This window comes from Pan troglodytes, chromosome 10, assembly GCF_028858775.2.
Source record: "Pan troglodytes isolate AG18354 chromosome 10, NHGRI_mPanTro3-v2.0_pri, whole genome shotgun sequence".
Classification (NCBI taxonomy): Eukaryota; Metazoa; Chordata; class Mammalia; order Primates; family Hominidae; genus Pan; species Pan troglodytes.
Genome location: NC_072408.2, coordinates 41,432,681 through 41,458,924, shown reverse-complemented (window position 1 = coordinate 41,458,924; position 26,244 = coordinate 41,432,681). Strand labels below are relative to the sequence as shown.

The 26,244-nt window shown below is 52.2% G+C and overlaps 1 protein-coding gene across 2 annotated transcripts; it reads right to left on the bottom strand.

The window, feature by feature from the left end:
* Positions 1-1,235: 1,235 nt before the first annotated feature.
* On the bottom strand, positions 1,236-25,278 carry ITGA5 (integrin subunit alpha 5). Of its 2 annotated transcripts, XM_016923272.4 has the most exons (30): positions 24,795-25,278; positions 17,604-17,734; positions 15,248-15,360; positions 14,995-15,115; positions 14,656-14,717; positions 14,519-14,564; positions 13,872-13,997; positions 13,594-13,638; positions 13,411-13,454; positions 11,634-11,690; positions 11,428-11,480; positions 10,930-11,138; positions 10,467-10,658; positions 10,194-10,239; positions 9,909-10,010; positions 9,675-9,730; positions 9,389-9,543; positions 8,952-9,089; positions 8,748-8,815; positions 7,942-8,092; positions 7,763-7,855; positions 7,538-7,617; positions 7,347-7,427; positions 7,135-7,240; positions 6,608-6,757; positions 5,626-5,709; positions 5,407-5,520; positions 4,360-4,461; positions 3,334-3,456; positions 1,236-2,344 (listed from the first exon to the last, which is right to left on the bottom strand). In XM_016923272.4, the coding sequence occupies exons 1-30, from the start codon at positions 25,157-25,159 to the stop codon at positions 2,261-2,263; spliced, it is 3,297 nt and encodes a 1,098-aa protein (XP_016778761.1). In that variant the 5' UTR covers positions 25,160-25,278; the 3' UTR covers positions 1,236-2,260. The 2 variants fall into 2 exon arrangements, with proteins under 2 accessions (XP_016778761.1, XP_016778763.1); XM_016923274.4 differs by lacking the exons at positions 1,236-2,344; positions 3,334-3,456; positions 4,360-4,461; positions 5,407-5,520; positions 5,626-5,709 and adding an exon at positions 5,721-5,854 and having other exon boundaries at positions 24,795-25,209.
* Between the last annotated feature and the right edge of the window lie 966 nt (positions 25,279-26,244).

Here is a 26,244-nt window from a genome sequence, read left to right as displayed (position 1 = left end):
TGGCTGCTTCTACCCCCACCTCTCTCCCAAGAAGGGGACTCCTCTTAATGTATCAGGTATGGGATTTCCTCCCTCTAGAATTTCTGGTGCCTTGTTATGCCACGGCTGCCATTCTTAGAAATGCTAGGGGGTTCTTTGTCTCATCCTGTCTCTTCTACCCCATCAGCCCCTTTTCATTTGTGGGTTCTGTGAAGACATTCCTGACTCAGAGCATTCTAAGAAGTCACAGACTGGAGTGTGGTCCAGGGTTGGTCTCCCAGGAGGGATATTTTTAGGTGATGCAGGCCCTGCTAGGCAGAAGCCTGAGTTAATGAGAATAGTCCTGGTGATGGGGGAAGAGGGTGAGGTGGACCTCATACCCTACCTTCCCAAATTTCCCATAAATTTGTGGCTGTGCTGCCCTCTGGTGGCTGAATTTTAGTCTATCCTGACAGGGACATCTTTGTCTCCAACAACCGCAATTGCTCTCCCTCTTGCTGCCGGTTAGGACAGGCCTTGAGGAGAAAAGAGAACCCTGAGGGTCCCTCACTTTGCGAGATTTATCTTCAAAGATCTGAACCCTGTGGCATGTTGGTTAAGAATTCGGGCTTTCCCAGCCAGATAAGGCTGAGTTTCACTCTGTTCTGCCACTCACTGTGTGACTTTGCACAAGTTACGTAACCTCTCTGGGCCTCAGTTTCTCTTTGTGTAAATGGGATAAGTAGTACCAACCTCACAGAACTCTGTGAGAAATTAAATGTGATAATGTATGCAAACTAACACCCCCTACCAGCACACAGTAGCAATGAAAACAAAGCAATACAAAAACCTAACTGGGCTTTCTTCTAATTTAGTTCCGTGGCTTTTTCCTCTCAACTCATTTCATTATTCTGATTTAGGGAAGCCTGGTAAATTTTCTGAACCATCCTCCCCCACCTCCACCTTGGACCTCCCCCTTTGCATTCTGCTCTAATCCTCAAACCCAAAGAGAAGAGGTTCCTTTCCCTTCTCCCTTGGGAGTGTTGGGGACCAGGTCTGATGGGGGATGAGGGAGGGGCAGAGGAGTCAAGCCCTGCTTTCTCTCCTTCCATCACCTCTTTCACCTAAGAAGGGAACCTAGAACTAGTTTCACAGTTTCTGGGGGGTCATACTTCTGGCTCCTAGTGGAAAGAAGCCATGAGAGAAATAGGCATCTGCTTTCCACCAAGTCGCTTGGTTCCAGGATGGGTTTGGAAAGAGTAACATGAGATCACAGATTCTAGTTCTGGTCAGTGGGGGCACTGGGTCAGATTTATTGCACTTGCAACAGAGTTTAAATAAGTCCTGGGTGTCTGGTGCCAAGGTGAGGGAAGGGTTGGGCAGAGAGAGGAGGGGCAGCATCAGTGCAGCTGGCAGGCAGAACCCAAATTCTGCAGGCCCAGGACAGTGGGCTCCCCTTTCTCTGGGGAACAGGGAGGGCCTGTGTCTGGCCAGGCTGAGGTTCCAGATCTGTTGCCATCATGGCCCCTTCAGGGTCCTGGGAAATTCCTGGCTTCTCCTAAATCAGGGTGAACTGGGCCTCCAGGATCAGGTCTGGAGCAGGCCCAAATATAGTCCTGGATCTGCCTGGATTAGGTGCCAATGTCTGAGTCTGGGTTCCAGATCAACTCCAGACCCCAGGCTGGATCTGGCCCCATTTGAGTTCTGATTCCCCTTGGAGCTGGGCTCTGGGCCAGCATCTATCCTTGTGTGGCATCTGTCCTGAGCTGGTCCTGGGGCACCATCCATAGTTAGTGTTCTTTGTTGGCCCACCAGGGTGGGGCTGTCCAGAGCTGCCAGGTCTTAACTCCCCAAGTTCCAGGTTCTTAGCTGGGGGCTTCTTTTGGATCTCTGGCAAGGCTGAGGACAGATCTTTGCAGGTTGGAGCTGGACAGGAAGTCCTTGTGGCATGTCTGGCCCAAAGAACTGTGAATGGATTTCCTAGTTATCTTTCCAAGTTGTTTCAGGAAACTCTCCAAAATGCAAAGGCTTCAGGGAGGCTGGGGCCTCTGTCCCTGGATCTGAGTTCCCCCATCCATGAAGAGGGTATGTGTAAACAAGGGTCCTTCACAGTGCATGGGGGGGAGGGATCCCCAGCTCCTCACCCCCCTGGCTCTGGCCCTTCAAGTATGTCTCTGGGCTGGGGAGAGGAGCTTCTCCCTGGCCGTCAGCACCTTCAAGAAGTACCCAGACCCCTCCTTTTCAGTAGAATGAGGGTGGGGGGACTGGTTCTTCAGGAATGGGAGTCTGAAATTGGGAGGACTCAGGCATCAGAGGTGGCTGGAGGCTTGAGCTGAGCTTTTTCCATGGCGGTGCCATATGGGAGGGAGCGTTTGAAGAATCCGAGCTGATAAAGGGGAAAAGAGGGAGAGTTTAGGTACTATGGCTGCCATTTCTCCACAGCTCTTATTCCAAGAAGTAATAAGGAGGACTCTAGTGCCTCCAACCTCTACATCCTGCAAAAGTGGCCTCTGAATTCAGGCTAGGACTACCCCTCTAAGTTGTGCAATGGACCCAGGAGGACTAAACTTGGGGGTGATTTTGTATGGGGGGTATCTTTTACCAGTGCCTTTAAAATTCCCCAGTTAAGCCAGAAATGGCAGATAGGTTTGAACTCAAATGCCAAGTCTGATTGCTTAGTAGTGGCTGCTTCTGTTTGTTTGTTTGTTTTTGAGACAGGGTCTCACTCTGTTGACCAGCCTGGAGTGCAGTGGCATGATCATGGCTCACTGTAGCCTCAAACTCCTGGGCTCAAGCGATCCTCCCACCTCAGCCTCCAGAGTAGCTGGGACTATAGGCACGCACCACCAAACCTGGCTAATCCTTGTGTTTTTTTTTGTAGAGACAAGGTCCTAGTGTGTTACCCAGGCTGGTCTTGAATTCCTGGGCTCAAGCTGTCTTCCCACCCTGGCCTCCCAAAATGTTGGGATTACAGGTGTGAGCCACCACACCCGGCCATGGCTGCCTCTTGAGAGAGATTCTGAAGCCACTTCTAGGAGATGATCAGTAGCCATTTCTAGGTTAGTGATGGCTGCCATGGATTTTTGGAGAAACTGACAGCACAAATGCCATGTATTTGTCATCTTTGGGTTCCAAGGATTTTGCAAGTATAGGCAAACTTATCATCTTGAGTCAAGAGGACCCTTTCTAAGCTAGGGGCTATAGAATGAAGGGGGGGATCTTATAAGAAGGGTTAGGATGGGATGCATGTAGCCAGGACAGAGGTGGGGGCACATGGCTGGTGAACTGGTCTAGAGGTAGATACTTGGGACTGTGCCAGGTCAAGGGCAGAGCCTGATGAGAGGGTGGCCAAGTCACAAGCAGGATGTGGCTGACCTTGTAGAGGATGTAGATGAGTAGACCTAGGAGCAGGAGGCCAAACAGGATGGCTAGGATGATGATCCACAGTGGGATGCCATAGCTGCCTTCTGCCTTGGTCCATTGCACAGCTGTGGCCACCTGGGGAGCAAGTTGGGTGAAGTCAATGAAAGCTCAGAAGTTCTTTCTACCCTATACTTGGCCCCCACTTGTCATTGGATCTAGACCCACTTCCCACCTCTTATTTTGAACTAACAGCATTCTGAACTTAAAAATTGAAGTTCCTAAAATGTACAATATTGTCTCTTACTTTCGGGCTTTCATATCATATCCATTTTTTTTTTTTTTTTTTTTTTTTTTTTTGAGATGGAGTCTCACTCTGTCACTCAGGCTGGAGTGCAGTGGTGTGATCTCAGCTTACTACAACCTCTGCATCCTGGTCTCAAGCGATCCTCCTGCCTCAGCCTCCCGAGTAGCTGGGACCACAGATATGCGCCACCACATCTGGCTAATTTTTGTATTTTTTGTAGAGACAGGATCTCACTATGTTGCCCAGGTTGATCTTGAACTTCTGAGCTCAAGCAATCCACTTGCCTTGGCCTTCCAAAGTGCTGGGATTACAGGTGTGAGCCACTGCGCTCAGCCTCATATCTGTTATTCACCTCTCCCCAGGATATCCCTTTCCTGAATGGCTAGCCTGGTTAGTTCCTATTTATTCTTCAGGTCTCAGCTTGAACATCACTTCTTCCAGGAAGCCTTCCCTGACCCAGTTAGACTGGGTTCAGGTGTTCCTATTATGTGTTTTCATAAATATCACCACACTTGGAACACTGTGTTGTTCCACGAGACTGTGAACACCAGGAGCAAAGATACCATGTTGATCTTGCTTACCACTCTGTCTCTGGCATCTGCACAGTGCTTGGCACATAGTACATTCTCAACAGTTGTTAACAATACCAAGGCCAGCCCTCACCCAAGTCCCAGCCCTGTTCCAGCACTCTGAGCCCTGTATTCCCTCATCCAGTCCTCTGGCCCTAGACTCACCTGACGCTCCTTTTGGGGCAGCTGCCGAGGCAGGATTCGGTAGGGCATCTTCAGGGCTTTGTACACAGCCTCACACTGCAGGCTAAATGGCTGGTGCTCCCGCTGTGGGTAGGGGAAAGTTGGTTAGCACATCCTCTCTTGGGATCCAGAGGACATAGGGTTCCCCATCGTCTGGCTGGGGTTGTGATCTTTCCCTATTTTGGGCTCATTCTTCCTGAGTCTCTCTCTCTCTCTCTCTCTTTTTTTTTTTTTTTTTTTGAGACTAGGTCTCACTCTGTCCCCCAGGCTGGAGTGCAGTGGTGTGGGCTTAGGTCACTGCAACCTCCACCTCCTGGGCTCAAGCAATCCTCCTGCCTCAGCCTCCCAAGTAGCTGAGACTACAGGCATGTGCCATCATGCCCAGCTAATTTTTGTTTTGTTTTGTTTTTGTAGAAGTGGAGTTTTGCCATGTTGCCCAGGCTGGTCTCAAACTTCTGGGCTCAAGGGATCCGCCAACCTTGGCCTCCCAAAGTGCTGGGATTACTGGTGTGAGCCACTGTGCCTGGCCCGTGAGCTTCTCTTGATGTTCCTTATATGAGATAATAAATGTGTAACTGAATAATTGTAACTTGATAATATATAATTAGATGACTACGTGTTCAATAAAAATTTTTTTTTTTAATTATTAATGTGCTTTGACACCAGGACAGTGCCTAGCCTGCAGTGTGTGCTCAAGAAGTGACTGCTCTTTACTATTCCTACATGTGTTTACCTCTCCACTATGGATTCATCTTCCATCTTACTGTTTTTCTATCATTCTTTGCACACTGGTCTCCCTCCAGCCCTCCCTCCTCTGAATGGGCCAGGAAAGGGAAGCTGCTGCTCCCACTGTGGCCACTAGATGGCGCCAAGGACATACAGCCTGGTCTAGACAAGGGCAAGGAAGGGGAGCTGGAGTGCTGGGTCCCATTCACCAAAGGAGAGGTGGCTACTGCAGTGGAGAAAGGGGTGGGTCAGTCTAAGCAGGCCCAAAGGTCAGGGGTCAGGGCTGAGGTAAGGCTCCCTCACCTGCAAGAAAGTCTTGGCCCAGACTCGGAAATGCAACTGCAGACTTTGGCTCTCTTGTTGGTGCAGGGGCCCGAGCTCACAGCGCAGCCTGAAACACTCAGCCTCCGGGCATTTCTAGGAAGAAAGAAGCTTGAACCTGGTGTTCTGCCCTTGTGATGGCTCTGAGAACCCCAGAGTACTCAACACTTTGGTCCACACCTCATTCCCTGCCTGACTTACCAGGATCTGAGGTCCCGAGGAAGCAGAGCTGCGGCTTGGAGCTTCCCGTTTTTGCTGGTGGTGCAGGGAACCCTCGGGATCCAACTATAAAAGAAAGTGTTGGGCCCCTTTCCCATCTCATTACAGCTTCTAAGTCAGCTTGCACCTGGGTTCCAGAGCAGCTTCAACCTATTCTTTCATCTATCTCTTTATTGATTCATCCAACTGTCCACCTCCTATGCGCAAGGCACTGAGCTCAGGGTTAAAATATGGAAATGAAGAAAACTTGGTTCTTGGAGTTCACACTGGAGGAGATGCTTAAATAAATAATTAGGTCTGTGTTCCTGTTTTTGCACTGGCTGTTCCCTTGGTTTGGAATGCTCATCCCTGAGTCTTATAGACAGGTTCAACCTTATCTTTCAGGCCTCAGTTCAGCTGTGACGTCTTCAAGAGGTTTTTCTATGATCCAATTTAAATAGTGTCCCTACAGCTTATTAACTCTTCACTTCATCACCTTTCAATCCCTGTTAATTTTTCTCCTTCTCTTTTTCTTTTCTATGTCTATCACCCTTCACTAGAATGTAAGTTCCATGAACGTGGAGACCTTGTCAGTTTTGTTTGGTGCAATATTTCCTGGGCCTAACAGTGTTCGGTACAGTCACTTATTTAATTAAATGTTAATGAGTAAATGAACTATAAAACAGGCATTGGGGCCCAGAGGAAAAGGTTTGAAGAAGGCTTCCTAGAGGAGGTGGCACATAACTGGGCCCTAGGGGTATGCCGGGAAACAAAGAAGGGATAGTTCAGGCAGAAAGAAACACAGTGGATGAAAGTCCTTTTTCCTCCAGAGGATTTTGAGGTAACTTTGGGCCTTGTGACCCTCAACCCTAGCTATAGGCACATCCTCATTGCCTCTTGCAGGCCCCCAGCAACCTTCCCCAACCCCTCAGCCTTGGTCCTCTGAATCTGCTCCTCTTCCCCATGCCAGTGTTCAGGATCTCACCTCCAGGCCCTTTGGGTTAATGGGGTGATTGGTGGTGCAGTTGAGTCCCGTAACTCTGGTCACATATAGGAGCTGCTGACCTTCCAGAGCCTGGGGACAGCTGAGTTCCAGCACGCCCTGGCTAATGGAGCTGGGGCCTTGGTTGATGAGCTGAGGAGGGAAGAGCACAATCATCATGAGAAGGAAGGGAATGCTTCTGCCCCCTTGAGACCCTGGATCACCATGGCTCCACTATACCCTGCTGTCAGGCTCCTATCTCAGAGATGAAGCAGGGAAGCAATGGGCAGAGGTGAAATCCTCTCTAGCCAACACTTTTGGAGGGGGCTCCATCTTTCTTTCCAAGCCACTCAATTGGCCTGTCTCTCCTCTGGCTGTTTCTCACAGGACTCTGCCTCATGCCTTTGCATATCACTTACTCCTCCCTCCTCTCTTTCTCTCAGTCCCTCACATGGGTTCCAGACATCTGTCACTCATATTAGCTCCTCCTTTCCCATCATTCATTCTGGCCCTGCCCCTTCCCCTCTTACCTCATAGACATGGTGGACAGCAGGTCCCAGGTCCTCCTCCTTCTGAGGCTGGTCTCGGGGATGCCAGTCGCTTACTGGGAATAGCACTGCCTCAGGCTTGGAGACACTAAGGAGGAGGGTGGTTTAGAGGAGGGTGGAAGGAACCCCATATGCATCCTTCCCTAGAAGTCTGTGTCCCCTCTCAGAAAGACCCCATTCTGCCTGGCACTGACCCGTTCAGGGTGACCTGGGCCTGAGCCTCCACGGAGAGCCGGAAGGAAACCACGTCGCTTTGCGAGTTGTTGAGATTCTTGCTGTGGGATGGAGGCAAGACTGAGGTGCTGGAGTGCAGCCAGTGAGAATGGCGCCCAGCCCTCCCTTCCGTCCCCAGCTCAGCCCCAGCCTAGACACACTCACTCCCTACCTGAGGATCTGGAAGTCAAACTGGATGGTTTTCTTAGTGTCCCGGAGATGAGGGACTGTAAACCGAAGGCCACCCCACAGCTGAGGACAGAAAAAGAGGAAAAGAGGGCAGTTAGACTGTGTATTTCACCCTCCCTCCGCACCTCACAGCTGTGCTCTCGGCTGGCTGGTTACCGCCCTCAGGTCTGCTCTCCCTCTGTCCCATCCTCTTTCATCCCAAACTTACACTGGCTCCTGCCTTCATGGGGTTGCCCAGGTCACACACCAGCAGGCGGCTCTGGTTCACGGCAAAGTAGTCACAGCTCAGGCTGGAGAAGTTCTGGAGATGGGGTGGGCACTGGTCAGGTTTTGGTGTCCCCTCTAGAGGGGTATCCTCCCAAATCCCACTCGAGAGTCTCATCTCACCCCTGGGTGTCTGACGAGTCCTGAGTACTCAGCCTCTGGAGGGGCGGTGACCCGAAGCTCAGCCTCATAGGCGCCACCCTCACCCACATTCTGGGCATGGAAAGTGAGGTTCAGGGCATTCTTGTCACCCAGGTACACATGGTTCTGCTCCCTGGAAGGGACACAGAGGGTAAGGGACATTGGTGAATTAATCCTCAAACCAGGACAAAGGACCATTATAAGAGTAGCAATACGAGGCCGGGTGTGGTGGCTCACACCTGTAATCCCAGCACTTTGGGAGGCTGAGGCGGGTGGATCACGAGGTCAGGAGTTCAAGACAAGCCTGGCCAAGATGGTGAAACCCTGTCTGTACTAAAAAAAATAATAAAAAAATTAGCCGGGCATGGTGGCAGGCACCTGTAATCCCAGCTACTTGGGACGCTGAGGCAGAGAATCGCTTGAACCTGGGAGGCGGAGGTTGCAGTGAGCCGAGATTGCGCCACTGCACTCCAGCCTGGGTGACAAGGGCATGACTCCGTCTCAAAAAAAAAAAAAAAAGAGTAATAATAAAGTAACAATAGACACTGTTTACTGAGTTCTAACTCTATGGCAGGCACTAGGCTAGATTTTCTATGTAGATTATTTCATTTAATCTTTCCAAAAAGTCTGAGAAATAAATGCTACTATTCCCACTATACAGACAAAGGAGTTAAAGCTCAGAGCAGCTCAGCAACTTCCCAAGGCGACACAGCTAGTATGTCCCTAGCTGATTTTTTCAGGTGCCAGGTGCACCTGGAGCTCCCTAGCTTACCGTCAGCCCTACTTACCCAAACACTTCCAGCTGCAGGTCAGGCACACAGATGTTGTCTTCTCCACAGTCCAGCAAGATCTGAGCCTGGGGAGCAGGGCAGCCTTGAGAGGGGAAGTTTAGACCCATTCCTGGGCTGTAGGCTCTTCTCTTTCCATGGCCCTGCCCCCCCAATACCCAGGCCTCTGTCTTCCCAGGTCCCTTCTCCCTGCCCTGTCCTCACCTTGTCCTCTATCCGGCTCTTGCTCTGGTAATGTAGGGCTGGCCTGAGGCCGTGGCTGTCCACTGGGGCTTGGGGGTCCAAGGAGAAGTTGAGAGCGATGTGAATCGGCGAGAGTTTGTCTCGAAATTCTGACTCGTTCTGGGGCCAGAGGAGAGAGTTCACGGAGTGAGGGGACTCTGGAGACTTAGTGGCCCTGCTCCTCAGCCTCTCTCATCTCCCTTTGTCTGCTTAGGGCCCAATTCTGACCATCCTCATTGTTTCAGAGGCCCTGGCAGCCTGCTTCCCAGCTCCTCTGACAGAAGGTCTCCCTTTCTCAGTCCTACAAGAGTCCCAAGCCCTTCACTGGAATCCCCCAATCTTTTTCCCTTCAAGAGGTGCCCTCAGTTCTGTGTGGCCACCCTCCCTGGCCAGTCCACACCCCGCCCTCTGGGCCATACCCTGAGGTAGATCTTCATCTCTCTGCAATCCTCTCGAGCCCCATTCTGGATGAGCAGGGTCTGGGTCAGGGTTGCCTGCCTGGAGGCCAGGAACAGTGCCCGCCGTACCCCTCCCTTCTGCTTCTGCCAGTCCAGCTGAAGTTCCACTGTGAAACCTGAAGCCAGGGACATATAAAGGGAAACTGCTTGTCTTTCCTCATCTTTTCAGAGAGAAGAAATGTCCCCAGGTCCCCAGTCCCTTCATTCTCTGTCCTAGGGCCTGAGAGATCCAGGCAGTCTCCCTCACCAATGGAGTCAGCAACATGTTTTCCAGAAGCATTGAGGCAGAAGCTAAGGTTGATGCTGGAGAAAGACCAAGAAGAAAGCTGGTGAATCCAACTGGAACAGACATCCTATCCTCTACCTATCTCCCAGCCAGACCCAGACTAGGACACCACCATTTTCCCCTTTTTAAGGCAGACTTGGTGCCCCTGCCCACTCCCAGGCTCAGGTCTCTGCAATTTCCTGGGCACCAGCTCACCAGGCCACAGGGTTCCCCTCTAAGCTGCAGCTCCGCTCCTCTGGGTTGAACATGGCGGGGAAGATGGTGAGGGAGGCACTGGCAGACACGATGGGGCGGCCCCTGCCAAGAGTGAATGTGGGGTCAATAGAATTAGGACTCCTCTGTAACCTGGACACAGGAAACTGATGCCCAAGCGCCAGAATGTGTGTCCTCTGCATTGATTTTCCCAACCTCAGCTCTGTTGAGAAATTTCCAGTTCCAGTCCACCCAGGTTGTCCCCTCATCTCCCTTTGGAGCTCATACCTGTATACCACAGCCTTGTCCACACCAAAGGACCCCACAATCAGATCTGTAAGAAGTCAAGAAATCACCTCTTACAGCAAGCCCCAAATCAGGATCCTTTCTTCCTAACCCCTCCTGGTTTCAACGCTCAGGGAGGTTGAAGTGAGAAGACAGCGCCCTCTGTTGGAAGTAGCCAGAACTGCACCCAGGAACTTAAGGGAAGGTGCAGAAGAGAGAGTAGGGGTCAGTGACCAGGGAATTTTAAGGTGAAAAGGGGCCTCAGGCACAACTCACCAGGGTATCCATTGCCATCCAGGTCTCGGCCTCCTCGAAGGGCAGAGCCAAAGAAGTCTGGGGTGTGGCTGGCTGCCCACAGGGGCTGCAGAACCTGGGAAGGCTTAGAGCCCAGCCCTCCTGGGCCCCCAGGAAATACAAACACTACTCCCTGCTGGGTCTCCCCACCAAAGGGAGCCCCGATGGCCACATCTGGAAGACACAGAACACACACTAGTCAGCAGGCCAGGAATCCATGGGCTCAAATCTCTACTACCAGACCCCAGGACCTAGGATCCTATTTTTTCCCATCTGTCAGTCCCTATATTCTAATCTTCAAATCCCAAGACCCAGACAGTGGGATTTTAACCCCTCGGGAAGTCGTGGAGGTCTGGGTATCTTAGCTGACAGATGCCCTCTCCCCAAATCCCTTCTGACTTGGGCCCCTGCCTCCTCTTTCACTCTCTGAGCCCATGGTACTCACCATTGTAGCCATCCTGGTCCAGGTCCCCCAGGGGGGTCAAGGAGCTGCCAAATCGGCCAAACTCATCATGGCCAGTGAGGGTAAGGGTGGGTGTGGGCTCTATGCCGGCTGGGTGCTGCAGGTAGACGTAGACCCTGCCCACCTCCTGAGGCCGCCCGTCAGGGGTCCGATCCATGAGCAGGGGTGCCCCCACCAGCAAGTCATCCAGCCTGAGGGGAAGGGCAAACCCAGGCATCTCGATACCCTGTCTTGCCATCCCACCCCAATCCTAGTGCTAGAAATCCTGGACACTCCGAATTCCATCACATCAGAAGACTTGAGGTCTCTGATCATCAGCTCTCAGCTCTTTCCTTGTCCCTGAGCAAGGGGAATGCAGGTATGAGCGAGGGTCTAGAGAAAAAGCCCTGGAGAAACTCTCCTTGCATTTTCTGTCCCATTCCCACTCTTCCCTCTTGGATCTGGGAGGGTATCACAGTGCGCTCATTTCCCACCACTCACCCGTCCCCATTGATGTCTGTGGCGGCCACTGCATAGCCAAAGTAGGAGGCCATCTGGGGAGGACAAAGGGGCAGCACTGGGTCAGAACTAGAAGGTTCAATCCACAGGATCAAGAGGGGCTGGGAAGTTGGGCTGACATTATTAGGTCAGGGCTGGGGCTTCGTTGACAGAGGCCAAGCTGGGGTGGGGTTGAGGGGTATCCTTACCTGTTCCCCTGAGAAGTTGTAGAGGGATCGAATGTCTGAGCCATTAAGGATGGTGACCTGGGAGATGAAGAGATAGGCCCATTGGTCCTGGACTCCCAGAATATCCCGTGGTTAAAGAACAGATGTGTACAGGACACCCAGGGGCAGGCATTCCTTAGAGACGCAGACCACTGTCCCTAGCTCCCTCTTCAGCTTTGCCCTCATGTTCCCACTTCTATGCCAGGTAGTTCCACCCTGTCTGCTTCACTATTTTTCTCCCTATCAATCACCAACCACTGACAGATTTTGTATTTATCTGTTCGTTGTCCCTCTCTACCCACTAGAATGTAAGATCAATAGGGGCAGGAACTTGATTTTGTTCTTTGCTTTCTCCTCAGAACCTAAAGTCATGCTTGGTGAGTAGTAGGCACTCAATAATAATTATGACTGAATGTGTGCTGGTGCCTCAAACCCATCACGTTCAAAACCTAAGTCATCCTCATCCTCCAGTCCCCCGAACCACAAACACCATTTCTCCCCTATATTCCCTTAGTGACTGGCCCCACCAGGCCTCTTGAATCCTGGTGTGAGCCCTTTCCCAGGACTGCTGGACAGATGTCTTGACAATGTCCCTGCCTCCAGCTCTCCCAGCAGATCTAGGAGGCTACCTCTGGCTTGGAAATCCAGTGGCCCCCTGCAGTCACTGCCCAAAGTCTCAACTTCTTGGCTGGTCCTTCAAAGCTCTGGAGAATTTGGCCCTAACCTATCTGTTTTTGCTCAATCTTTCCATATTCTACTCATCCTCAATCAGCTCATGAGTCTGCTAAGCTGGGCTGAAATTGTTTCCTTTTCTTCCACCTCATTCATGCTCCTGCACAGGATGCCCTCCTGCCTCATCTCTGCTGAACCTTCATAGAACCTTCTCTCATCTGTCCTCTTCCTTTTTAAAAATTTAAAATTTTTATTTCCTGACTCCCCAAACTTGTTTCCATCCTTTTCCTAGAAAGGAGATTATTCTTTCCCCTAAACTGCTATGTCACTGTATCCACTTTGCTGAAGTTTACCAAAATGCAGAAAGAATGCTGATTTTGGATTAAGAGAGACCTGATTTTAAACCTACTTACTAACTGGGTGATCTTAAGCAACTTACTTGGTCTCTTAGAACCTCAGTGTTCTCATATGCAAAATACAGATGATAATATCTACTCCATAGGCTTGTTGTGAAGAATAGAAATCATGAATAGATAGTGCCTGATGCACTGAGTAGAGAATGAATAGTTGCTCCACTTTAGATCATAATTGTATGTGTGTCTTATATAACATACTTGATTAGAAGCATCTTATAAGATGGGGTATGATATCTTATTCATCTTATCTCTTACCTTGCCTTAATAAATGTTGTTAATTGAATGAAATCCAATGGCACTCTTATCTGTATCTTTTAAAAAGCACTTGTCCTGGTCTAATAATAACATCTGCCAGTTGTACATTGCCTAACAATTCACTGAGTACTTTCACATGCATTTTCTCATTTCATCCTTGCCAGAGCCTCGTGAGGTCAGAACGATTGTTATCCCAGTATACAGAGAAGAAGAAGGCTCAGAGAGGTTCAGCAGGAAGCAGAGTATGAATAAAGAGCAGAATGATTCTGCCAGAGTAAGTGCCAGAACTTGAATGCCAGTCTGCCTCCAGAGCCCATGTTCTGATCCACCTTTTTGAGCCCTTGCAAACTGCCATGCACGGTTCTTTGTGATTAGGCAGGGGGGGAGAGGAAGTGAGGGGTCAGGCTGGGTCTTACATAGCCATAAGTGAGGTTCCCTTTGGGCACACCAGCAACAAAGTCTGCAAAGAGAAGAGAAAGTTGTGACCTAAGGGTGGGGAAAGGGAAGCAGATAATGGTAAGTGGCCAAGTTCATGGGCTCTCTGGCCCTGAGCCTCTAACCATCCCCCTCCCTTGGCCCCAGCCTGGGGACACACTCACCTTCTGTGTCATCACCACTGAATTCACCCACAGCCACAGAGTATCCTGGGGGACAGGGTGGGTGGATGTTAGGATTCCTGCTTTGAGGACCCCTCTGCTCTGGCCTATCCACCAATTCCTTCCCCACCCCTACTGGGCCTTCATAGTCAGCAGGCACATGACAAGTATGGCAGGGGTGCTGGGGATGCCTGAGTAGGAGAGGGGAGGCGAGGGGGTGAGTGGGGACAGGAGCACTTGAGGTTCTCCCTCTGCCATCCCTTCCCCACTTGCTTGCTCACCTAGGTAGCTGTCATCATAGATGGAACTGGCCTGGCGAGTCTGCAGCTGCCCCTGAACCAGGTTGATCAGGTACTCGGGGTAATAAGATTCTGCAATCTGCTCCTGAGTGGCAGACAGGATCTGGCCTGGAGAGAGGATGAAGAGGGAGTAGATGGAGAGGAAGTGGCAGAGGGGGCTTGGGACTCTGGGGGCTGACTGGGTAGTATTTCAGAAGTCTGGTTCAAGAAAGGGAAGCATGGGGAGGGTGGTGGCATGTAAGCTTCAGGAAAGGAAGAGGAGAATTGGGAGTAGGGTGGGAGGCTATGTGCCAGGGGACTTAAAGAATGGCAGAAACAGGCAGGGCGCGGCGGCTCATGCCTATAATCCCAGCACTTTGAGAGGCCAAGAGGGGTGGATCACGAGGTCAGGAGTCCAAGACCAGCCTGGCCAAGATGGTGAAACCCCTTCTCTACTAAAATTACAAAAATTAGCCAGGCGCAGTGGCAGGCGCCTGTAATCCCAGCTACTTGGGAGGCTGAGGCAGGAGAATCACTTGAACCTGGGCAGCAGAGGTTGCGCCACTGCACTCCAGCCTGGGTGACAGAGTGAGACTTCGTCTCAAAAAAAAAAAAAAAAAAAAAAAGAGAATGGCAGAGACAGGACTTACCTTGCCAGAAATAGCTTCCTGGTCCACCTAAAACCACACGGCCAGTCTGTGGGTGAAAGGAGGGGAGTCCAACATCTGGTCCCAATCCCCCCATGTCCACCACCCACGGCCCCTTCTCTCCCAGACCACTCTCTCACCTTGGTGAACTCAGCACTGAAGCCTCCTTGGCAGTAACCCTGTCCTGCTGCCCAGCTGAAATCTGTGAGGGGAGAAGGTGGTGAAAATGAGCCCTGCACAGATGGGTCATCCAGGAAAGAAGAGAGGGCATAGGGAAGGAGGTGGGAGAGAGAACCAGAGAAAGGGCCTTCCTGGACCAGACAGTAAGCATAAAGGCTAACGAACTGGGTTAGCCTTTATCTTAAGCAACCTAGAACCTCATGGGGGCACATGGTAGGTGCGAGTCAACCCTAAGTATGTGAGACACTTCAAGTATATGAGAAGGCAGACATGGGGCACAGACCCCCTCTTGCCCCTACCTGAGCGGCAGGGTGCATACTCCAGAATTCGGGTGAAGTTATCTGTGGAGAGGTAGCAGGTGCCCACGGGGTCGCTCAGTGGCTCCTTCTCTGTGCGCCAGCTGTACAGTGGAGCGCATGCCTGGGAGGGCCCAGGAGGAGGGGCCTTCAGATTCAGTCCAATAAGGCCCTTCCTCCCTCCCTCCAGGCCCGGCCTTACCCAACCACTGCCCATCCCCTGGCCACCACACCACTGAGCTTGCTGGCCCCTCACCAAGATGGAGGAGCCATGGGCTCGAACTGTTGCCCCGAACCACTGCAAGGACTTGTACTCCACAGGCTCCTCTCCCTCTGAGCTGGACAGTGAGGACTCCAGGAGCCGAGAGCCTTGTGGAAGTGAGAAGGGGGAGTCTTACTGAGCCATGGACATTTGAGCTCTAGGACAGCCCCTACCCTCAGCCTGGGGATACCCAACAAACGCTTCCAAGCCCTGAGACTCCATGACTCAGTGGGAGTGTGGAATTGGTAAGGAGCTTAATTCTGCTTTGTGTAGTCTGTTTGTGTAGCCTGACTTATCTCTCCACTACACACATACACATACACACACACACATACATACACACGCACGCACACGCACACAGAACCTGGGCTTTCTTTTTTTTTTGAGATGGAGTCTCACTCTGTCACCCAGGCTGGAGTGCAGTAGCGTGATCTCGGCTCAGTGCAACCTCCGCCTCCCTGGTTCAAGGGATTCTCCTGCCTCAGCCTCCTCAGTAGCTGGGATTACAGGTGCGCGCCACCACGCCTGGCTAATTTTTGTATTTTTAGTAGAGATGGGGTTTCATCATGTTGGTCAGGCTGATCTCGAACTCCTGACCTCATGATCTGCCCGCCTCAGCCTCCCAAAGTGCTGGGATTACAAGCGTGAGCCACTGCGCCCGCCTAGAACCTGGGCTTTCTAGAGTTGCCTCCCCAAGGTTCCTGCTTTCTCACCCAACTGAGACAAGGATGCCTGCTGTGGAGTAGGGGCAGGAGGATGGTGGGGAACAGTGGCTATTTCCCAAGAGAGTAACCCTTTGGCTGCACTTCTTTGTCTATACTTGGACTGTGTCTCTAACACCATCTTGTTCCACCTCCTTTTTTTTTTTTTTTTTTTTGAGATAGGGTCTCACTCTGTTGCCCAGGCTGGAGTGCAGTGGCGTGATTATGGCTCACTGCAACCTTGACCTCCTGGGTGCAAGTGATCCTCCCACATCAGCCCCCCAAGTGGGTGGAAACTATACCCAACTAATTTTTGTGTTTTTTGTACATATGGGGTTTTGCCATGTTGACCAGGTTTATTTTAATTTTTTTTTTTTTTTTTTAAACAGGGTCTTGCTCTGTCACTCAGGCTACAGGGCAGTGGGGCAAGTAGCACTCATTGCAGCCTTGGCTGCAGTGACGGAGAATCACTCAAGTGATTCTCCCACCTCAACCTCCCGAGTAGCTGGGACTACAAGTGCTCACCACTATGCCTGGCTAATTTTTTTTTTTTCTTTCTTGAGACAGAGTCTTTCTCTGTAGCCCATGCTGGAGTGCAGTGACATGATTTCAGCTCACTGCAATCTCTGCCTCCTGAGTTCAAGCAATTCTTGTGCCTCAGCTTCCCAAGTAGCTGGGATTACAGGCAAGTGCCACCATGCCCAGCTAATTTTTGTATTTTCAGTAGAGACGGGGTTTTGCCATGATGGCCAGTCTGGTCTCAAACTCCTGGCCTCAGGTGATCCACCTGCCTTGGCCTCCCAAAGTGCTGGGATTACAAGCATGAGCCACCGCACCCAGCTCTGTCTAATGTTTTTGGTAGAGACAGGGTCTCACTATGTTGGCCAGGATGGTCTTGAACTCCTGGGACCAAGTGATCCTCCTGCCTCGGCCTCCCAAAGTGCTGGGATTACAGGCACATGCCACCGTGCCCAGCCTGTCCAGTTTTTATTTCTGGAGACAGATGGCCCTAGTTCATATCCTCGCTCCAATGTTTGCTAGCGGTATAACCTTGGATAAGCTACTTACCCTCTGTCTCCTCACTTAGAAAATGGGGATAATAATACCTTATACAGTTGTTGAAAGGATTAAGTGAACTAATATATGTGAAGTGTTCACAACTGGGCCTGGCACAGAGCAACTGATAGCTGTTAGTCTCCATCTTCCTCCCATCCATCTGTGTCTACTCAGACCTTGAGCTCCTTGAGGGCAGTGGCTTAGTCATCTTTCAATCCCTGCAGCACCAGCACAGTGCCTGTCATGCACTGTCACTTAGTCAGTACTTAGTTAAAGGAACCGAATAGTTTGTGCAACATTCCCTGTCTTTGTCTGTGTTACGGCCCTGGCCTCCCAGAATTGTGGGTGATTCAGGGGAAATGAGAGCCACATGTTTCTGAATCATGCCCGTCCTCCTTGGGCTGGGCTGGATGGGAGAGTGGAGTGAGTGCCATGGGGATCCACTGTAAGCAGTTGGAGCACCAGAGCTGGTGCTGAGAGGTCACGTGGCCGGGGTTCCAGCAGGCTCCACCCCTCGCCCCAGGCCCCACCCAGGCCTTGCCCCCAGGCTGCAGTCCCACCCCCCAGTCCCTCCCTGAATTTCACTGGCCTACCTTTGCTGTCAAATTCAATGGGGGTGCACTGTGTGGGGCTGGCACCCCAAGGACAGAGGTAGACAGCACCACCCTGCAGCACTCCTGGCTGGCTGGTATTAGCCTTGGGTGCTCCCACCAGCACACTGACCCTGTGGGGGGGAAAAGCGAGGCAGTTGAGGATGGCTCCTAGCTTTTCATTGGTGTCTGGAGGCAGGAAGGACCCAGGCCTCTAGGCTGGGGCTGGCTGGGGGTGGAGTAGATGCCCCCTGTGTTGTATTTATATCTCAGAAGATGCCACAGATGCCAGAGGCACAGGCTGGAGTCAGGCGGTCCCCATGTGCCGCTGTCACTAACACAACCCTCCCCTCCTCCCGCCATTCTCTGTCCTCTCCTACCTTATCCTGTTCATAAAGAGAGGAGGAACCACAGTCAATTTCTAGAAGGGGAAGAGGGGCCAGAGCCTGTACCCCTGGCTTCTCCCTCTCCTCTATGTACCTGCTGAGATTAGATGTATAGCTTCTGGAGCCCCAAGGTCCTGTGGAGCCTCAGGGTCTCTCATCTAGCCTATATACTCTCCTCCCAAGCCAAATCCCCTCCCTGGGCCAAGACCCAGGCATCCGGCTGCCCAGCCACCCAGCCTTGGGGCGTGTAGGAGGAAAATGTGAGTCTTGGAAATCAGGCAGCAGGAGTGGAGAGAGGAGCTGGAGGACAGTGAAAACAGATTGTTCCACTGGGCCTGGGCCTGCCCTCACCCCGGCCCTGGTGTGGACCTCCCCTTCCTGGCTGGGTCTGTGTTTCAGCCCTTGAACCCCTTTCCCATAGACCACCCCCAGCTGACTGAATTCAGAGTCTGCTCTACCGGGGTCCTAGTTCTGGACACAGTGCTTCTGTTCCCCCTGATATGAGGAGAAGTTTGCCCTGTGTAATGGGGTGGTCATAGCTAAGGGCCTGGGCAGTCCTCCTGCCGTCAGCTCTGCCTCATTCATCCCTAGGTCTCTTGCCTCCAAGACCTCCACACAGCTCTTGGCTCTCTTGGTTTCCCCTAAGGGTCTCCTGCCAGGACTTGTATCTGGCAGCCTGGGCAACTCGACCCAGCCTCTGGACCAGTGCTCCTGCCAGCCTTGGCCTCTGCTCTGCTCTGTGTCTGCCTCTGGCACTGCTTCTCAATCTCTCTGTCCCTCTGCCCCTATGACTGCTTGCTCTCTTGGTTTTGGCTTTTGAATCCTATATCTCTACCTCAGATTTTACATTTCTCCATCTCTATTGGTTTCTGTTCACTTTCAGCTTTCAACCCGTCCAATACCTACCCTTTCCCTGATATTTGAATACCTTCCTCAGCTTTCTCACTAGGCAAGAAGGCCCAAAGTGAAGGATTATGGTAGAGGTCACAAGAGCTGGGGGTATTTTCCAAGAAGACCAGGTATACTGAGGCGGGGAGGAGTGGCCCAGGAGGTAAAGGGGATGGAAGCAGCAGAGAGGACAGGTCCGAGGGGACGGAAGAGGAGAGTGAGGAGGGGTCTGTGAGGGCCAGTGGTGAGAATGGAGGGGAGAGAAGGCAGGGTCCAGAGGAATAGGAGATGGGTAGGCTGAAGAGGGAGAGCTCTTGAAGTTAGGAGGGGTGGGGAGGGGAGGTGCCAGTCTCCGTTACTCTGGGGACAGGAAATGTTTACTGCCTGTGGCTTCCTGTCTGTTTCCAACCTCTCACTTCTCCGTTTGTCTCCCACACCCCCACCTCCCTGCCAGGCCCCACCCTTCTCACTTAGGCATGACATCCACTTGTGGGGTCTGGCTGCACCGCCCTAGGGCTGGGTGATGTGAGAGAAGGAGACCCCTCTCTCAGCAGGGGCAGCCCCCAGAGAACTTGGTTGCTGCCTTCAGGCTCTAGAAAGCAGAAAGGGCCACCAACCTGAACTAGACCAGAACAGCAGAGGTACAGGAAGCAGTGAAAGGAGCACTGGACCAGGAGCCAAGAGTTCTGGTTCAGGCACTAACTGTGGACTTGGGCAATACCCTCTCCCTCTTCCTCTGGGTGAAGAAGAGGTTCTCTCAAAGTTTCCTGGAGCACAGGGCTAAGGCCAAGGGACCCTATTCCTGCTGCCAATTTCTCCAACACCCACTGCTCTTGGAGAGGAGCTGAGCCTGACACTCCTGGGGTGGCCTGAGGAAGTAGCCTGGAGTTTAGCAGGGTTGCAAGACAGAGCATTTACAAAGCTTGTAAAGCCCACAAGCCAGGGGCATATCCATTCCGGCTGTGCGATGGTTCAGGATACCTGGCATGCAGGCAAGTGACACAGACCCAGCCTCCTTTCCTCCCGGCACACTACCCATGGCTTATTCCTGGACAGGCAGTGGCCCTTCCATCCCAGCAACCTTAAGTCAATCCAATAAATAGTGCCTCCCCTGCCAACATGCCAAGTGAGGTGACTGGTGCCATGGATGGCATGCAAGCTAGTTTGTCCTTATTTTCCCACATCTTTTTCCTGCTTCCTAAATCCTGCAGCAGTTGGGCACTTTTAGGGGTCTAAGAAGGTAACAATGGAGGGTCCGTGTGCTATTTTCAATATTTCAGAAAGCCTAACGGAAATCATGCATTTACCAGATAAGGTGGCCTAGGCTAATTAAAACCTCAAGTGTATTTGCTTTTGGCTGGAATTATATCAACTTATGTGGGAACCTGGTTATCTCATGCTGGTCAGAAACTCTGATTGGCAGCTATAGATGTTTTTGGTTAATAAAAAATGAGAAAAGCGCCAGGTGCGGTGGCTCACGCCTGTAATCCCAGCACTTTGGGAGGCCGAGACGGGCAGATCACGAGGTCAGGAGATCGAGACCATCCTGGCTAACATGGTGAAACTCCGTCTCTACTAAAAATACAAAAAAATTATCCGGGCGTGGTGGCGGGCGCTTGTAGTCCCACCTACTAGGGAGGCTGAGGCAGGAGAATGGCATGAACCTGGGAGGCGGAGCTTGCTGGGAGGCGGAGCTTGCAGGGAGCCGAGATCACGCCACTACACTCCAGTCCAGGGATAGAGCGAGACTCCTTCTCAACAACAACAACAACAACAACAACAACAACAACAACAACGGCCAGGCGTGGTGGCACACGCTTGTAATCCCAGCACTTTGGGAGGCTGAGACAGGCAGATCACCTGAGGTCGGGAGTTTGAGACCAGCTTGACCAACATGGCAAAACCCCGTCTCTACTAAAAATACAAAATTAGCTGGGCGTGGTGGCACATGCCTGTAATTCCAGCTACTCAGGAGGCTGAGGCAGGAGAATCGCTTGAACCAGGGAGGTGGGGGTTGCGGTGAGCCGAGATTGCGCCATTGCATCCCAGACTGGGCAACAAGAGGGAAACTCCATCTCAAAAAAATAAAAAATAAAAATAAAAAGAATGAGAAAAGGAATTCATTATTTCTTACTAAATGCAGGTTGGCAGGTACACTTTTCTGAAATAGAGTCTGAGAGAAGAAATAACTGCCAGAATTTATTCTGAAGCCTCAGAAATGGAAGGGTTGGTCCTTGGAGACACAGACTACCACAGCTAGAAGGCACTGTAGAGAGCATCCACTGGTTTTAAGACTTCACTGTAGGTGCCTGAGGCCACATGGCATAAAGGCAGACTGGCCTCGTTCTGACACTCCTTAAGAAAAAGTTCAAAGCTGCTCACCTCGTCCCATGTTCTCATTCTGCAGATGGGAAAACTATCTCAGAGGAGTTAAGTAATGTGCTTAGGTCACTCATAATCCCTCCCAGAATATGAAGCAGAAATCAGGAATCCTGATTTCTACCACAGCATTCTAGTCTACCCCATTGCCAACTTATTCCCTCCTCTCATATCTGCTATCTCCCCAGCTTTTGATTAACCAAGTCCCAGTTCAATACTGGGTTACTGTTTGACTCTGTTGGCCTGACAAGGTCAGGGGTGGAGAGCAGCAAGTGGACCAGCGCCCAGCTCCTACAGGTCCTACAGCAGCATGGGCCAGGCCAGAGGAGGACACCTGGTTTGGGGTCCCCCATTGCATTCACAAGGGATATGTATGATTGGCTGGGGAAGAACAGCTGTCTCCACTTGTGGCAGTTGCAGAAGGGAACAAGGAGCTGAGCTGAGACTGGCCTGCCTCTCAGGCTTTCAAGTGTCCTGGGCCAAGTCACTGCCTCTCTTCAAGCTTTGGATTCTCTGGCATAAAATGATGGATTTCCCTTGAATGTTTCCTAAACTAACTTCTGGTTCAAAATTTCTATGACTCCTGAAGCCTCAGTTGTTTTTATTTTTTGTTTGTTTGTTGTTGTTTTTTTGAGATGGAGTCTCACTCTGTCGCCCAGTCTGGAGTCGCTCAGTACAAATGTGATCTCAGCTCACTGCAATCTCTGCCTCCCAGGTTCAAGCGATTCTCCTGCCTCAGTTTCCCGAGCAGCTGGGATTACAGGTGCGTGCCAGCACGCTCGGCTAATTTTTTTATTTTTAGTACAGATGGGGTTTCACCATGTTGGCCAGGCTGGTCTCGAACTCCTGACCTCAGGTGATCCACCCACCTCCGCCTCCCAAAGTGCTGGCATTACAGGCGTGAGCCACTGCACCTGGCCAGCCTCAGTTTTTGTATATCTAAAAATGGGGCAATAATGCTTCCTTTGCTTTAACACAAGGATTTTTGTTACAATCCAATGGAAAAATCGATATGAAAGTGCTAAAGGAATATGACAGACTATTGTTACTATCACTAGTATAAGCAAATACTCAAAGCAAGTAAGAAATGGGGGAGAACTTAAAGAACTAGGCGGTAGCCAGGAAGGAGAGAACCAGAAACAGAAACAGCTACCCCATAAAAACCATGCTGCCCATGTATTGATCACTCTCTGTGGACCAGGTTCCTTTTGTATATGTTTTCTCATTTAGTCCTCAGAACTCCGTTAGTCAGGTGTCTGATTTTCATGGGAAGACCAGGCTCCAAGAGCTTAAATACCTCTCCCTAGGTACTGGGGTACCACACAAAAAACTAGTAAGTAGTGGGGACTCACATCTACCTCTGTCTGACTGAAAGCTTTGCCCTTTCCTACCATCTAACTGCTTTGGTGCTCGCCCTGTCCTTTAATACTATTTTGGTGTTCACCACAAGAGGTGATGCAGGAAGAACAAGAACACTGAGGCTCTCCCTCTTTGGCAATGGCCGTAGGTGAGGGGCTGTGTTTGTCTTGTGTTGTGGGAAAGGGGGTGAAGGCCTAGCTGTGGTGGGAGGAGGTCACTGGGGAGGTAGAATGTTACTCTAAGAGGGTATTGTAAATAGGAAATGAGAGGGAAGGAGTGCAAGCTGGACACCTGGGTTCTCTTGGGAGGGGAGATGAGCAGAAGGGGAGGGGGAAGGGATGAGAGAGCTAGGTCCTGTTTTAGAAGAGGACTTTAGGGACTATAGGATCAGGCCAGGGGCCAGACAGACACCTAGGGGACCAGGAATGTGTGAAGTCCAGATGTTTTAGAGGAGTGTTTTAAAGGGAAATTTAGGGGAGGGGGGAGTAAAGAGAAGGTTAAATGCCAGACAACTAGATACTCTGATCTGCGGGAGGAGACCTCATCCCCTTCCTCCCTCCCTCTTTTCTACTCCATTAGGGCTGTGATAAGAAGTTTGAGGGAACCTGGGGGAGACCAGGCCTGGCAGAGGCTCCAGGCCAGGGTGATGATGCAATGGGGTTTGGGCAAAAGGCCAGGGGGGTGGGGGGGGGGGTTGGGTGGGGACCTTGAATAGCCCAGAACAACAGTCGGGGCCTAATCATTTTTCTTTTCTCCCATCCCCAAGTCCTCCAGACAAAGGAGAATTTGCCTTTCTCCCCAGTTGTATTAGCTAGATTAACCCCTTTTCTCCAAAAACTATAGGGACTGAGTAGAGATCAGTTAACTGTCTCATGTGTAAAAACAGGTCACTTCTGACAGAATTCCCCTCAAACCCTGAGATCCTGGGGTTGGGGTGGGGGTGAGCAGTAAGAAGCTCCCAGCTCAGAGATGTAGAAGAAAAAGGATTACACCAGTCATTGTGGAGGATCAGGAATCTGGCATCTATGGCCTAGCCCAGGAGCAACCACCTACCTCTCTTGCTTCCCAATCTCCCCGCCATCCCACATTTAAACAGACACCCTTGGTTCCAATGTTGCTTCCACTCTAACTCCTGTTTCCCAAGCCTGTCAGTACCCCATTTTCTAGGCACTCGGGGTCCGGGTCTGCTTATCATTGTGCTGAGTTGGGAATAAGGATCCTCCTTTGAGATTTCCAGGGTCCTGAGTCCTTCATTCTGACGTTCTTGGCCCCACGGAGCCCCCGTCTCCCCAGCTTCCGACCCCAGCCCCAGAAGTCCCGGTCTCAGCACAGCTCCAGCCGACCAGCCACAGGAAACCAGCTTTTCTCTTCCTCCCAAGAGCCAGAGGAAGAGGGAAACCGCCCACCCCCCTTCACGCGCGCACACACCCCTCCCGACACATCCCAGCACCCGCCCTTGGCTGAGTTCGCCCCCAGCCCCAGGGCCCCAGTGCCAGGGTCCCCGCACTCGCCCCCAGTTCTCGGATCCCCTCGCCTGAACAGAGATTGGGGGCGGAGGGAGGAGTAGGAGACAGAGGAGAAAGGAGAGGGAGCCGCCGTCCTCTCTCGGGTCTTTCCCCGGTCTGAGTTGAGGGGGGAGGGGAGGATGAGGCTGGCCCCCATTTAACCTTCCGACCCCCTCAGTCTCTGACTTTCCTCCTACTACACGTAGCTCATTCGGCTTCTACCCGTTCTCTCGCCGCACAATGGCCCCTACGGATCCCGAGGTCTCCTGGAGCCCCCAAAAGCCCTTCCCGGCCTCTGCGCCCCCTCTGCGCCCCCACCCGCCCCAGGTCCCAGCAGCCCACAGACTTCAGCCAGAGACCCTCAGCTCTCCATTCACGCGCTCTCCTCTCCCTTGGCCCGGAGACCCCTGCCCAGACTTCTCCAGCTCCGTGTCCTCTCCCCACCGGACACATGTCTCCCCACTGATCTCAAACGCCAGGGCCCCTCCTCACCCGCCACGGTGCCCTCCCTACTCCAGCGCGGGCCCCCAACTCTAGCGCGGGCCCCCAACTGCAGCTCTATTCCTTACAAACTCCACCCTCAAACTTAAGCCCTGGTCCCCTCCAGACCCCAGTCGCGCCCCCAGTCTCCAGGCGGCTCCCCCACCCCCATCCCGTCTCCAGCCCTCCTCACTCACCCGTCTGTTCCCGGCCGGTAAAACTCCACTGAGAATCCGAAGAAGGAGCCCGGGGGCCCCGAGAGTACTGCTGGGGCCTCCGCGTCTAAGTTGAAGCCCCCGACCCTGGGTGGCGGCGGCAGCAGCAGCAACAGCAGCGGCAGCAGCGGGGGTCGGCGCCGGGGGCCCCAGCGCAGCTGCACGGCGTGGAGAGGGGACTCTGGCGTCCGGCTCCCCATAGCGCCCGCTCTTCCCTGTCCTGGGGCCACCGACCCGGAGCCGCTTCCTAAACCTCCCAGAGGCGAATGACTCAACGCGGGGAGGAGTTTGCCAAACTCCCGGCTGAGCCCTCCCCCCGCCTGCCGAGGGGGCTGGCGGGGGGGCATTCCTGGGTCCCTGGAACTCTGAGCCCGCGTCCCCCACCCCTAAGGGGCGTGGGAGGGGGCGCACCTCTCCAACCCCCTTTCCCCAGCCCCAGCTGGAAGCCGGTTGTCTGGACTGGGTTAGACTGGGCGGGTTTGGGTTCTTCCCCCTCCTCTCTGCTTCCCCCTCCTTCCTCCCCATTCCTTTCCAGATGTACAACGTAAACGCTCGGAAAACGAGTCGGAAAAGGGAGCGGAGAATTTCCTAATGAGGAAAGGAATCACCTCTGGTGGGCGGAGGAAGCCTGTATATGTGTGTGGGGTCTCCCTCAGTGCTTTAGGGAGGAGACTTTGGGGTCTAAAGAGACAGGAGACTCCTCTGGCGTCCGGCCAACTGGGATTCCCCCTTGCCTTCCGGGGCCGCCGGGTGCCTGGGTTCTGGCCAGCTGGATTTGGGACACAACAGTTGAGGTACAGAGACAGCGTTCGCAGTCAGCTTGCTAGGGGACCTACACGGGCTCCTCAAGTTCCGCTGCTTCCTCCTCCAAGCTGCTAGTATTGAAAACCCAGGAGTTTGGGGTCATTCATCAGGAGGATTCTGCTCCAGTTTGCCCCCTTCTTGGTCCTAGGGTATGTAAACCTCTGCTGAGCCCCTTCCTTGGATCTGACAGTTGACCAAAAACCTGCGAGTGGCTGACCCCTCAGTACCTTCTTGATTAAACTGGCCCGGTTCCTACAAACCTGGAGAATTGTGAGAGGTGGTGGTGGTGGTGGTGGAAAGTCTTGCAAAGGGACCCAACCTTCAGCTCCTAATGGCTGTAAACGCTGGGAGCTCTGGCCAGGCACGGTGGTGGCTCACACCTGTAATCCCAGCACTTTGGGATGCCGAGGTTAGCAGATCACCTGAGGCCAGGAGTTCAAGACCAGCCTGGCCAACATGGCAAAACCCATCTCCACTAAAAATACAAAAATTAGCCAGATGTGGTGGTCCGCACCTGTAATCACAGCTACTCGGGAAGCTGAGGCAGGATAATTACTTGAACCCAGGAGGCAGAGACTGCAATGAGCCGCGATTGCACCACTGCACTCTAGCCTGGGTGACAGAGCAA